Source organism: Equus przewalskii, chromosome 14 (assembly GCF_037783145.1).
Source record: "Equus przewalskii isolate Varuska chromosome 14, EquPr2, whole genome shotgun sequence".
Lineage (NCBI taxonomy): Eukaryota > Metazoa > Chordata > Mammalia > Perissodactyla > Equidae > Equus > Equus przewalskii.
In genome coordinates this window covers 58779720-58792849 of record NC_091844.1, presented here as the reverse complement: position 1 = coordinate 58792849, position 13130 = coordinate 58779720, and the positions used below count along the sequence as shown (strand labels likewise).

Genomic DNA, 13130 nt, shown 5'->3' with positions numbered 1-13130 from the left:
CGCGCTCCGCTTCCGCGGCCCAGGGTTTTGCCAGTTCAAATCCTGGGCGCGGACATCGCACTGCTCATCAAGCCATCCTGAGGGGGCATCGCACATGCTACAACTAGAAGGGCCCACAACTGAAAAATACACAACTATGTACCAGGGGGCTTTGGGGAGAAAAAGGAAAAATAAAATCTTTAAGAATGGATGGAGAGTCACTAGGCCTGGGGTCAAGGGGTCTCTGTATTTTCAGAACATCTCTTGCCCTACCTAGAAAAGCATTATCATATGTCTTAAACTCTCCTCAGGGAATTAGCTCAAAACTTGATCTTTAAAGTAGTCAGCTCATCTTATATATTTTCTTTCTTTTATTTGTTTTTTAAACTTAATGAACAGTATTTCTGTTCTACTTGGGGCCAGACTTTGACTCATCACTTCTAAGTTTGAGTGTTGGAGGCCTGGGGAGGAAGGGAGAACTCTTTTTCAAAGAATGGAAAAGGTATGTAGGTTGCAGGTTGGTTGGGTTTTTTTTGGCTGTTCCTTCTTTATCTAACATAAAACTGGGAAAATTTTTTTTTATTGAAACTTTACTTAAAGAGCTATGAAAGCAGGCCTGGGGGAGTTTTGAGATGTGGTTCTTGTATGTATGGTATGTGGGTAGGTGTGTCATCAAGGACCCAGGTTCTTCCTTCTTTTCATTCTGCTTCTTCAATGTTTTGTCTTTTGTCTTCAGGCTTGTCCCCTCATGGTCACAAGATGGTTGCCACAAAGCTCCAGGAATCACCTCTTCGTATAGTCATATCCAGAGAGAAAAAAGGATCTATTCCTTTTTTCACATCTCTCATGTTCCATTTTTAAGAACAAGCAAAACTTTTCCCAGAAGCTCCCCCAGCAGACTTTCGCTCACATTTCATTGGCCAGAAGTGTGTCTTATGCCCTGCCTAACCCAATCACCAGCAAGGGAATTAGACCACCATGATTAGCTTGGACCAATCAAAATTTGTCCTTTGAGGCCAGGGAAGGGGTCCTTTCCCTGAATATATGGCCTCTGCATAGGATAAATCAACAAGTCAGTGTTCTGCCAGGGGAAAGGGAGGGCACTGATAAAGAAGTTGATATGGGTTTTGAGTAGTAACCAATAGTGTCTGTTATATCCTACTAGAGGTGATAAGAGCTGAATTAAGGCAGTGGTAGTGGCAATGCACAAAAAAGTCTTTAAAGCCCCATGCAAGCCACAATGAGCTCTATAAATGGTTAATGTCACAAACCAGTTGCAGCCAAACAAAGTTAACCAAAATAAACACTGAACTCAGAGATGGGCCTCAAATTCTGTTTGTGAATCAGCATTTCTTGCCAAGTTTTCATCAGCCTGGAAAGGAAATGAATCCAACAGTAATATTCCACCAGTGGAGATCATTGCATTATTCCGGTTCAGAAGAGTCATAAAATGAAGCCTGCTTCTCGATAATGAAGGAATGTTAGTGCCGGTTAGTGACCGGACGACCAGGGAGAGAGTGGGTGCCTAAGCAACGTTCCTTTCCTTCTTCTCCCAGGCTTCTTCCTAACATCTCAGACTCAGTTTATTTGGTGTGTGATTTTCTTATTGAATCGTTTTCTTCCTGCCCTAGTGCTAAAAAACAAACAGAAAAAGGAAGTTCCTAAGCAGCTTTATTCATAATAGTAAAAAAGTGGGAACAACCCAAAAGCACATCAACAGGAGAATGGATAAACAGACTGTGATATAGTCCTACAGTGGAATCAACCTTAAACTGAGCATTGAACAGAGAGAGCCGAGGAAACAGTTGCAAATTCTCTTCCCTCGTCTCTGCTCCCATTAGTCCCAGAGGCCTCTACCCTGAGGCATGAGAGGATGGCAGTAGGGAGAGCCCACAGGAGAGAGACCGGTCTGGTCTAAACTACTCTGGGCAGGGGTGCAGGCCTCTCCCATTTCGGACCTGCCTTCCCGGGTCAGAACAGGGACCAAACAAGTGACTAATGGAGAGCGTGGGCGGAGGAGTGGCCTCTGCCCCAGCCTTGACGTCCACCTACTCCTACGCCTGCCCAGCTTGTACTCGCTGGGGGAATACAAAAGAATCATAGTTCTTCAGAAACAGAGCCTCTTAGTAGTGTGGTAAACCAATTTCTGTCATGTTTAGACATAGATTCTCATGGTCTTTACCATCTTTGCCTTTCTCCTCATGACGACTCCATTTGATTGTGGGGGCCTGAGTCTTTCTGTCTGTAGAGTCTATTTCCAGTTAACCCATAGTGCTCTGCCTCTCTCTGCTTACTTCTCAGGAACCCTGCAGAGCCTTCAGTTTGGCTTAGCTCAGGGTTTGTCAACCTCTGCACTATTGACATTTGGGGCCAGATAGTTCCTCATTGTGGGGGTGGGGAGGCTGTCTTGTGCTTTGGCGGGTGTTTCGTAGAATCCCTGGCCTCTCCCCACTACTGCTTCCATCATAGCATCAATGCCCCCGGCCATGACAATCAAAAATGTCTGCAGACATTGTCAAATTTTGCCCCATGAAGCAAAATCATCCCCAGTTGAGAACCACTGGCTTAGATTATTTTTGAGCATTCACTAAGGCAAAGCCCTCACCTGGTTCTCCTTCCATATCTTCTGCTGTGAAGCTTTAAAATATACTCCTATTAAAATATAATCCTTTCTATTGGAAACATACAAGTGTATTGTCCAGTTTGCAAGCAGCATAACACATCTTCACTCAACTGTTCCTCGCAAGAACCCTGCAAAAGATGGAGGCATCATCAGCCCAATTTTACACCAAAGGAAATGAGATTCTAGGTTAAGTGATTTCCCTGCGGCCACTCATTGAGAGCCAGAACTAGACCCCAGGCCTCGTGACCACTGACCAGTGCTTTGTGTACCAGCCTTTGACTCCCCATGACGGGCAGGCTGCATCTTTATGGAGTGGGTGGGAAAACTCTCAAGAGCATGGACTCCAGTTCTGACTCCCAGGCTTCTGTCATATAGCAAGGAGTGGGTCCTCTTGCGGGGAGCTGCGCCAGAGACGGGGTGACATGTCCCACTTCTAGCGAGCCAGGAGGCCATGCCTTGGCCATCCAGCACCTGTGTGTTACAGGTCACCAACACTTGTTCTGTTTGCCTGGCAAGTGAGGAGAGTGGAAGAAACTTCTCTCCCAATAGGCTGAAATCCAAAAAGCTTTCAGAGCCAGCCCTGATGACCTAGTGGTTAAAATTCAGCTCACTCTGCTTAGGTGGTTCCTGGGAGCGGAACCACACCACTCAGCTGTCAGCAGCCATGCTGTGGTGGCAGCTCATATGGAAGAACTGGAAGGACTTACCACCATAATATACAACTATATACTGGGGCTTTGGGGAGAAAAAAAAAGGAAGATTTGCAACAGATGTTAGCTCAGGGCCAATCTTTCCCAGCAAAAGGCTTTCAAACCACTGTTGTCTCTGACTTTTCACCTTCATAATTCTGTTTAGAAAAGAAAATTCATGCTGGGGTCATGCTTGAAAGCTTCTTCCAAATGTATCTGCTGCTCTTTTGAGGCCCTATCTACTTACACTTAAGTGAACATAGTAATCATCACTGTAGGTGAAATGAGATTTCTGAAGTTTTTGTCAATGCCTGAAAACATTTCTGCAAGAGACGTTATAAAGCAAATATGTAAAATAAGACTGAGCATTAAATCTTCTTTTCTTTCTCTTTTTTTTCCCTCCCAGGGTTCCCCGAATATATATGACCATGAAGTTACAATAGAAGCTGATGCTTTTTTGCCTGTGGATGAAACCCTGATTCCTACAGGTTGGTGAATTTAAACTTTTTGTGGGAATGCAGACCCGGGCTATAATTTGAGGACACTGAAACTTCATTCACCTAAATTTATTCTCCCTATTGGCCTGCCAAAATGCCTAGGATTACCATGATTAGTCATTTATTTTGGTTAAGGTTGGGTGACCATACAATTAAACACCCAAACCAGGACACTTTTGAGAAGGGGATGCTGTTAATAATTAAGCTAGGGCAACAGGCATAAACTAGGATGGTCCCAAGCAAACTGGGTCATATGGTCATCCTAGCTGAGCCTAAGACTCCAAAAGTTCTCCACTAAAATGTGAATCTGTTACACCTTAGCAGAGATAAGTTGATCTAAACATTACCTCACAAATGTAGAACACTGATAGAATGTGATGTGGTTTTTCTTTTTTCTGTTGTTTTATTGGTCGAAGAATTAAAATTTTTTATGATGGTACTTTAGGCACACCTGTTGGTTCTTTTTTTTAAAATTATTTTATTGAGGTCACATTGGTTTATAACATTGTATGAATTTCAGGTGTACATTATTATATTTTAGCTTCTGTACAAACTGCATCGTGCTCACCACCAGTAGTCTAGTTTTTATCCATCACCATATGTATGTGCCCCTTGACCCCTTTCACCCTCCCCCTCCCCCTTGGCCTCTGGTAATCACCAATCCGTTCTCCTTATCTATGTGTTTGTTTGTGTATCTTCTACATATGAGTGAAATCATACAGTATTTGTCTTTCTCTGTCTGACTTATTTTGCTTAGCATAATACCCTCAAGGTCAATCCGTGTTGTCGCAAATGGCATGATTTTGTCTTTTTTCATTTTATTTATTTATTTTGAGGAAGATTAGTCCTGAGCTAACTGCTGCCAGTCCTCCTCTTTTTGCTGAGAAAGACTGGCCCTGAGCTAACATCCGTGCCCATCTTCCTCTACTTTATATGTGGGACACCTACCACAGCATGGTATGACAAGCAGTGCCATGTCCACACCTGGGATCCGAATCGGTGAACCCCAGGCCACCAAAGTGGAACGTGCATCCGAATCGGCGAACCCCAGGCCACCAAAGTGGAACGTGCAAACTTAACCACTGTGCCGCTGGGCTGGCCCCAAGATTTTGTCTTTTTTTTTATGGCTGAGTAGTATTTTGTTGTGTGTGTGTATATATATACACCACATCTTCTTCATCCATTCACCTGTTGATGGGCAGTTGGGTTGCTTCCAAGTCTTGGCTATTGTGAGTAATGTTGCAGTGAACATAGGGGTGCATATATCTTTTTGAATTAGTGTTTTCATGTTCTTTGGATAAACACCCAGATGTTGATCTGGCTGTTCCACTTCTGGGTATTTATCCAAATGACGTGGTGTTTGATAGAAGGGGAAAGGACAGGATGAGTTGTACTCTGAGGAAGACAAATATAGATACGTCACCTCTGAGACCCAGTTAGGAGGTGGGATGGAATGGGGAGTCCAGAGTATCAAGAGGGAAGGTGAGGTGTTGCCAAAGGCAAACTTCATGGTTTTGAGAATGTATGTGTATACGCGCAGGTGCACGTGCGTCTCCTAGATTAACTGGATTAAGGTCATCTTGATTATTATTATTTTGGATCCAAAGTACTGTGGTTCAAACATGCAAATCCATAGAGATAGGAAGTAGATTAGTGGGTTGTCAGGGGCTGGGAGCAGAGGAGAATAGCGAGTGACAATGGGTATGAGATTTCAGTGATGAAAGATGATGCAATTAGATAGTGGTGATGGTTGCACCAACCTTGTAAATACTCTAAACGCCACTGAGTTTTGCACTATAAAAGAGTGAATTTTATGGTGTGTGAATTATATCTCAATTTTAAAAAAGAAAGAAAGAACCTTGGTTCATATGTTATCTCCAGGATCGAGTAGTGTAGTTTTGTACTAGATTGTAGGTGCACCCCGTCTGTCTCCAGGGGACAGATGGATGACAGCAAGATGACTGGCAGAGGTGCTGTTATTTGTAGCACTTCATGGAAATTAACTTAAAGTAATTACCCCAAAGCAGTAGGTAATGTTCTTATTGGGATTTCATTACAGTCAGAGATCAGGTGAGTGTAGAAGGCAGTCAAAGAAAACTGAAGTAAACAAAAGTAGAGGATAAAGGGAAGGAAGAGCAGAAATCTAGAAAGACACAAACACTTTTGCATCAGCTCCTCTTCCCCTAGGAGGAAGGGCCACCCTCGTGCTGCCCCTTGGCCAGTCAAGGTCTCTGCCTGTGTCTGACAGCGACTTCTCTGAGGCGTTACCTCATAGCTCCTTGTCAGATTGCACATGTCCTGTGTTCCATTCTCTCAGGCCTCTGTTCAGGGCTCCAGCCCTCCATAAGCCCATCTGCTACAGCAGGTCAGGAAGGCCCTTCCCTTCCTTTCCCACCCCCTGTAAGGGTGCTTCTACTTTACCTGTCCCCTCTGCGCCACTAATGAGCTTAGAATGATAGAATATGAGCAATTAGAAGCCAAGGCTACCATCTTAACCAAGTAATCAAAGTTTACATCACCAGTAATAAGACATATTGACACATCCTCCTCATATGATGCACTGAAAAGGCACATCGCGTGTGTGCCGTTCTGTCAAAAATGCATAACCTCAATCCGTTCAGGAGAAATCATCTCATGAACCCAATTGAGGGGATAGTCTACAAATAATTGACCAGTACTCTTCAGTAATGTCAAGATCATGACAGACAAAGACTAAAGCATGGTCACAGAGGAGACTAAGGACATAGGACAACGCAATGCAGTGTGGGATCCCAGGTTGGATCACGAGCCAGGAAAAGGGCATTAGTGGGAACACTGGTGAAATTCTAATGCAGTGTGTGGCTTTGTTAATAGTATTGTTCCAATATTAATTTCTTAGTTGTGATCATTGTACCATGGTCACGTAAGGTGTTAACATTAAAGAAAGGTAGTGGAAGGATACACAGAGATACACTATTTTTGCCACCTTTCTATAAGTCTAAAATTGTTTCAGAATAAAAAGAAAAAAGCCCAGGGCTGCAAGTAAGATATTACTTTAAGTTTACTGGGCACCTGCCTTATTTAGGTAAGGGCTTTTGTTTTATTTTGGCCTCTTTAAAAAAATGAAGTTGTGTTTATGGCTGCTACTTCAAAATTTTTAACAGGAAAAGGGTAAGAATGTGAGCCTGCGTGCTAAACAGGAACTTCAGTTAACAGCAGAAATTAGAAACTCCCATTAATATAGTGACTACAAAACTAATTAGAATAATAGTGAGAAATCAAGATAAATGGATTAAAATTTTTAGCATCACAGTGTTGAATATTTTCCTGGCTCCCGGGCGGGTTTAAAGGCTTTTATCTTTGTCTTGGTAATATGTGTCATCTTCTGATATTGGCATGGCTCAGTGGATGGCCATGAGTAAGCTGGCCCATCTTGCCCTAGATGCAGGATTATTGCATTAGAACTATATGCTGTGAACTGCAAGGAAAAAATAGTGGTGGCTGCTGTTTTGTGACTGATAAGGAAGAAGATGAACTAAGTAGCTTATAAGTGGAGGTGATGAAATAAATGCGTGTTTATTTGTGTATATTTATAAAATCTTATGCTATCCTATTGAGATTTGATCAAATGAAAATCTCAAAAATGCGTGATTCATGCCATGTAAAGATTATTTGTCATAATTGTAAGAGAGAATTGAGGCAAAGCACTGTGGAGCTTAAAATGCTATCTAATGGACTGCATAAAGCTCAGTTTCATCTCAGTTCTGCACCCACAGTAGGTGGTTTTGGGATCCAGTTCTATCCTCTATACTGATATTGAACACCGGTGGAATTGAGTAGGCTGTTAAGAGCTCTGGACTCTGGGAGACAAGAGCCCTGGTTCTGGTCTTGGCTTTGCTGTTGACTAGCAAGGGAACATTCACTGTACACATAATACTTTAACATTTAACCTCGATAGACTCTCATTTCCTTTCTGCAAACAGGAGGGATGCTGAACTCAATCAGATTTGGACCAGTAAATTTTCTTTAAAAAACAATTGGAGACTTATATGGGGTTGCCCAGCTTTTCATTTTGCCAAGTTTAAAAGCTATCATAAATATAGAGCTATTAAAACTAATTGGAAATGTATGTTCATTATATTTCAATACAATTTTTTTAAAAAAACTAATTGGGATTATAATGAGGAACAGAGATAAATACACAACACTTATTTTTTTAAAATCCAAACTGCCATTTATAATCACCATCTTTTCATAAAAGAAAGAACATTTGATACCATAAAAGTGGGGAAAACTTAATCTCAGAATGAAAACCAAGCCTTTGTATGGAATTCATCTTGCTTTTTAAAGAAATGTGATAGTGGATTATCCAAATATTTCTCAGTTCTCTGGGGACCAATAAAATTTCATCATGGACTAATGATTGAGAACCAATATTTGTCTGTAAGATAGGTCACTTGTTGTTCTTACATTCTATAATTCTTCGAGGCTGCTATTATAACATTTTACTGCTATTTCCACCACCCTTCAAATTCATTAGAACTGTATCATGAAAGTAAATAAGTTGCAATAACTTCAGCGCTCATGAAAAATTTTGTAATTCTCTTTTACCTTTCCATGCATTAGCCAGTGCTACACAGATTATATCTGTTGGCCCAATGACATTTAAACTAAAATTATAGGGGTTTTTTTTTTTGCTTCCTCCTTTCTCAAAAATGCTTAAGAAACAAGCTAATTGTATGATTCCTTTGGAACTTCTTCAAGAAATGAGTGGTAACTGCTACTGTGCACTTCAGTGATATAAAAATTCACGTCTGGCCCACTTTCAGCCAAGAAAAAGTCTTTGGAAGCCCAGATTTCATCTCTTAACATTGAGCAAAAGGCTTAATTCTGAGACCAGTCCAAAGGGCCTGCCCATCATTTGGTCATTTGGAAATGCCTCCCCTATGCTGCTGGGCTCTCCAGGAGTTGACAGTCTGGTGGAGGAGTCAGCCAGAATATTATTCATTAACCTGGAAAATGTCCGGATAGATAAAACTAGGAGACTTGGTACAGAGGAGAAGCACTGCCTGGGGGCTCCCAGTTAGAGGAGATGAGAGTTAAATAAAACCTGTAAGACCAAGTAGAATTTTGCCAGGCAGGGAGGAGGAGAAAGGTCTTCTGGATAGAGAGGAACAAGAATGGGCAGCACAAGAAACAGCAGGGCTATCCCCAGGGAAGTGCTGAGCTTCTGAAGCATTTGAGGGATGCTTTGGCAGGCAGAAAATGGATGGGTCTGGAGAGGTTGGCTGGGGCCATGTCAGATCTGGTATGCCTGCAATCCCTGCAGTGGCCCTGGAGGACCCGAGGCTGGCCTGGAGTTCCAGGCTGATCCACATGGGCAGACTCACAGTGTGCCTGAGTCCAGTCTCAAACTTCTGGTTATTCAGCCAGAACCGGACTGAACCACACGGCCACTTCTTTGAGACGTGCTGTAAAACACCTGTTAGAGCAGCCACACTTTGTTCTGGGAATTGATATGCACTATCTAGAGATTGTGGTTATGTTGAATTGCTTATCTGTGAGATGAGGTGAAGCTTTATGATAATAACAGCTAGTATTTCAGAGAGGACTTTATAAACAAATAAGTAATCCACACCACAACGCTATAAGGTAGGTTCTGTTCATTTTTCTTATTTAATGGATGTGGAAACTGTAGTACAAGGAGTTTAAGTAACTTACTGAGGATCACCCAGTTAGCAAGTGGTGGAAAGCTGGGATTCAAACCTAGGTGGTCTGCTACTGAAATTCAGGCTCTTAACGAGACGAATACTCTACAGACCTTACAGTGTGGTTAGATATCAAGAAGTGTTCTAGGGGGAGGGGAAGAGAAAGAAGGAAGAGAGGAAAGAAAGAAAAGTGTTAATTTCTTGACTATATGATAAGCTAAGATGACCATATAGTCAAGAAACGGGAAGTAAGCTAGAAAAAGAAAAGTGTTCGACAATTGTCAGTTCTCATTTCTTTTGCCACTTTTTGTCCAGGTAGCCTCACAGCTTCCCTCACTGTTTTCCTCCCTGTTTCTCCTTTTCAATTTATTTCTACTTTTCTGTAAAGAAAACAGAAAACCAAATTTGTTCAAATTATATTAAAAAAAGAGGGGCAAAAATGAAAGAAAGAGATCTAAGAGGATTTCTTGAAATTAAAGAGTATGAATTTAAGTGTCTGGCCTTATTAGACTGACGAGGAAGGGAATGTAGAAAAGGAACAACTCCAAAACAGTCTAATTAAAGTTCGAAATTATTCTCTGTAGCCTTCTGTAACCTTGGAGGTCATTGGTCTATTGCAACATAGTACGGTGTTTGGTGACACATCCCTTGTCTTATCTTGCTGGTTCTTGGTTTTCTCATCTGCAAAATCTTGTTATGATCAAGTTATTGTTGAAGGCTCACTTTCTTTAAGTATGCACATTGGTCATCTCTGTTGAAGATGATAGGGAAGTCACCTTCCATAGGAAATTCGCAAACGTAGTAAAAGAAAATCTTTACCATTTACCAGGGCAGCTTTCAGTTATCTGAAATATCACTAATGGTGAGATGCTTCATTTAACCAGCAGGATGCCGAGTATTGGATAATTGTTCTACACCCTTTTGCTCTCCCTGGCTTTCCCCAAGCCTGCTGCTTGGTCATGGAGAAGCCCTTCAGAGGCTGGCAGTAAACTTTGTTCTCCTTGCAAATGAATGGCTTTTATTCCATAAATCCATTTTGCTTTCCACCTCAAATCCTTGTTTGTGTATTTGTTTTTAAAAATCTCTCTTCTGAGAGTCATAAAAATCCTCATTATTTTTACTCGGAGCTCCTGGAGAGCAAAGTCTCTCTCATCATCATTGTACCAAAAAACAAACCAAGAACTCCTTAACTGTACCCATTGTCACAAGAACAGAGAACAACTAAACCATGGCTGAAAAAGTGGTTCGTTCATGCAGGAGAATTTGTGGTGGATTTGGAAGAAGCTCTTTAACCATGAGGCCTTTTATCAGATCATCTACATTCCTGAATTCTGTATGGGTTTGTCCCCGACGCTTAATCTGAAAAATTGCAATTTCTATAGCTTCATTTGGTCAGTCTCCTATTGACTTTCAGCCAAGTCCCCTAGGCTGGCTTCTAAGCTGTATCTTTCTGTGATACAAAGATATTTAATAATCCCATGCTCCTGCCTTTTGTGGCTATTAATTTATACTTATATTTGTTTTTCAACTCCTTTTTGTTTGCCCTTCATAAAAGCTGTAACCTGAGCTATTCTGGAGGGAAATGCTGATGCGGATCTAAACTTTCGGGGTATTTTTCACCTTGGTTACAGACACTCGGTAAATAATTTCTCAGGTGATGGGAAAACCCATTGTCATGAGAAAGTAGCACGTATTTTACAGTAGCTGTAAGACTGTGGCCATGGTACTCAGTAAAAAGGGACCTTCCCCCTGTGTGTGTTTGGGAGAGGGGGGAAGGCCTGTCCTCCATTGTGTTTATCGCAGGCTTACTGATAGGGCGTTATCACAGAGCAAGGAAAGGAGTGCCTTGGCATACAGTTTCAGGAGCCAAGGCAAGTTCAATGTGATGAAATCCCTTCGTCTTAAACTTGTAGGCCCATTTAGGCCTCTTCCCCAGGCATAGCCTGCAGGCCTCCAGCAGCCTGGGGTACCTGTTTTGCTCCTTCCTTTCTTCCTGTTGGCAGTTTTGGGGGGCATATAAAATGTCTTCAGCCCTTTCAGCCAGTAAAGCATGGAAGACAATAGCCTGTATTATGTGGCTTCTTCATTCTTCCCCTTTCCCTGCTCTCCTGTTAAAAGGCTGTCCCTTTCCAAAGGCCCAGTGGAAATGCCTCAGTAAGTGTGAGGGTATCAGAAGTCTTCAGAGGAGCCCATTCAAGTAATTTAAAGTCACCCTCATTTTCCCCACTGGAAATTTCTGCCATCATCAGCCCTGGAAACTTCCTAATACAGGCAAGTAGTATCCCTGAGTTGTTAGGCTGGAAGACTCCAGCATCTTTGCTTTTCTTCTGGAAAAAAAAAAAAGAAAGTATTTTGAGTAAAAGAAGAGAATCCATCACCTAGCTTCTGAAGCTACTGCTCTGAATGAATTTCCGGGCACTTCGGAGTCGCCACATAGTGTTTTGAGCACATGGTCCTTGCTCACAGGCGCTTCTCTCCTGGGCCACAGCTGTACCAACAGAAGGCCTCTGCAAGGCTGAGAGCTTGTTTCACCCATAGACCAGGAGCAGAGTTTGCAGCCAAGCTGTCAAGGCTGTGTTTGCATATCAGCAGTTAGCATATCTTTTCTTCTTCTGAGCAATTGCTTTCCCACTAAAAAAAAAAAAAAAACAAACAGCCCATAAAGCATTTGCTGCTACATAGGATGGGTGCACACTCTGTTAGTGGGGCATCTTCACTTCAGGTCCTCTTGAGGGTGTTTTTATGTTTGTTGTTGTCAGAAGTATATTTTCTCAGAAGTGGAGCTCCTGGAAGCTGTCCACCAGGAAGGAACAGGTAGGTATATAACGATGTCCACAGAGAGAGAACACTCCAGTGCCGGGTCTCTGTCCTAACACCTCAGGCATGTAGCTTCAGGACCTGAGTCTAGTGTCCTGCCCTATGGCAACAAGAGGAAATGGGTCCCTGGTGCTCTGCTCAGGTACTAAGCCAGTTAATGTGAGCAGGTGAGAAAATTCAATCCTTCTGTTTCTCTAGGGATTAATTCATTCCCGGGGTTGTAAATATTACGTTTCACCCTTTCGCCTTACAGAACTGTGAGACTTGGAGGCGATCTGGGCAACCCGCCCAGCAAGACATTATGATGTATACAACACAGTGTGGAACTGAGCCTGTGTCTTAAAGACTTTTATAGCACATAGCTTTTTTTTTTTTTGCTGCTGCTCTTTATTTGCAGTAGTGGATCAGGAATTAAGAAAGCAAAAATGAATGCTTTGACTAGATCTTTTCCTCGTAAAATCCCATCTTATTCTTTTCCTTGAGAAAAGATCACTTTTATTTTTATAAAAATTTGCCCAATCCGTTTTGTCCCCCCAGCCCATCTGCGTTCACTTACTGTTCTTGCTGCTGTCTGTTTTTGAAAGCTCCTTCTAAAATTACATGAAAGCAACCCCATTTTTACAAAATTAGAATTCTGGTAGGAGAGGCTTACCACAAAGGCTGTGGAGAGAGGCCCAGCAAGACCTTTGTGTTTTATTTCAACCTCCCTGGGTTCAACCTACAATTCAGTCAATTTTATAATTACTTCCCTAGGGCAGGTCAAAGTCTCTGCCCTAGAGAAATAACAGATTCCAAAGTCGTCTCCTGGGTCATGGATGGTGCAAACGAAGACTGTTTT

General features: G+C 42.1%; 1 protein-coding gene across 1 annotated transcript in view; it reads left to right on the top strand.

Moving 5' to 3' along the window:
• GALM (galactose mutarotase) overlaps window positions 1-13130 on the top strand; it is a 52391-nt gene that overhangs the window by 14527 nt on the left and 24734 nt on the right. Inside the window, exon 4 of the mRNA XM_008523531.2 lies at window positions 3698-3779. Within this exon, the coding sequence (XP_008521753.2) occupies window positions 3698-3779 (82 nt within the window). The remainder of the gene's footprint in view (window positions 1-3697; window positions 3780-13130) is intronic.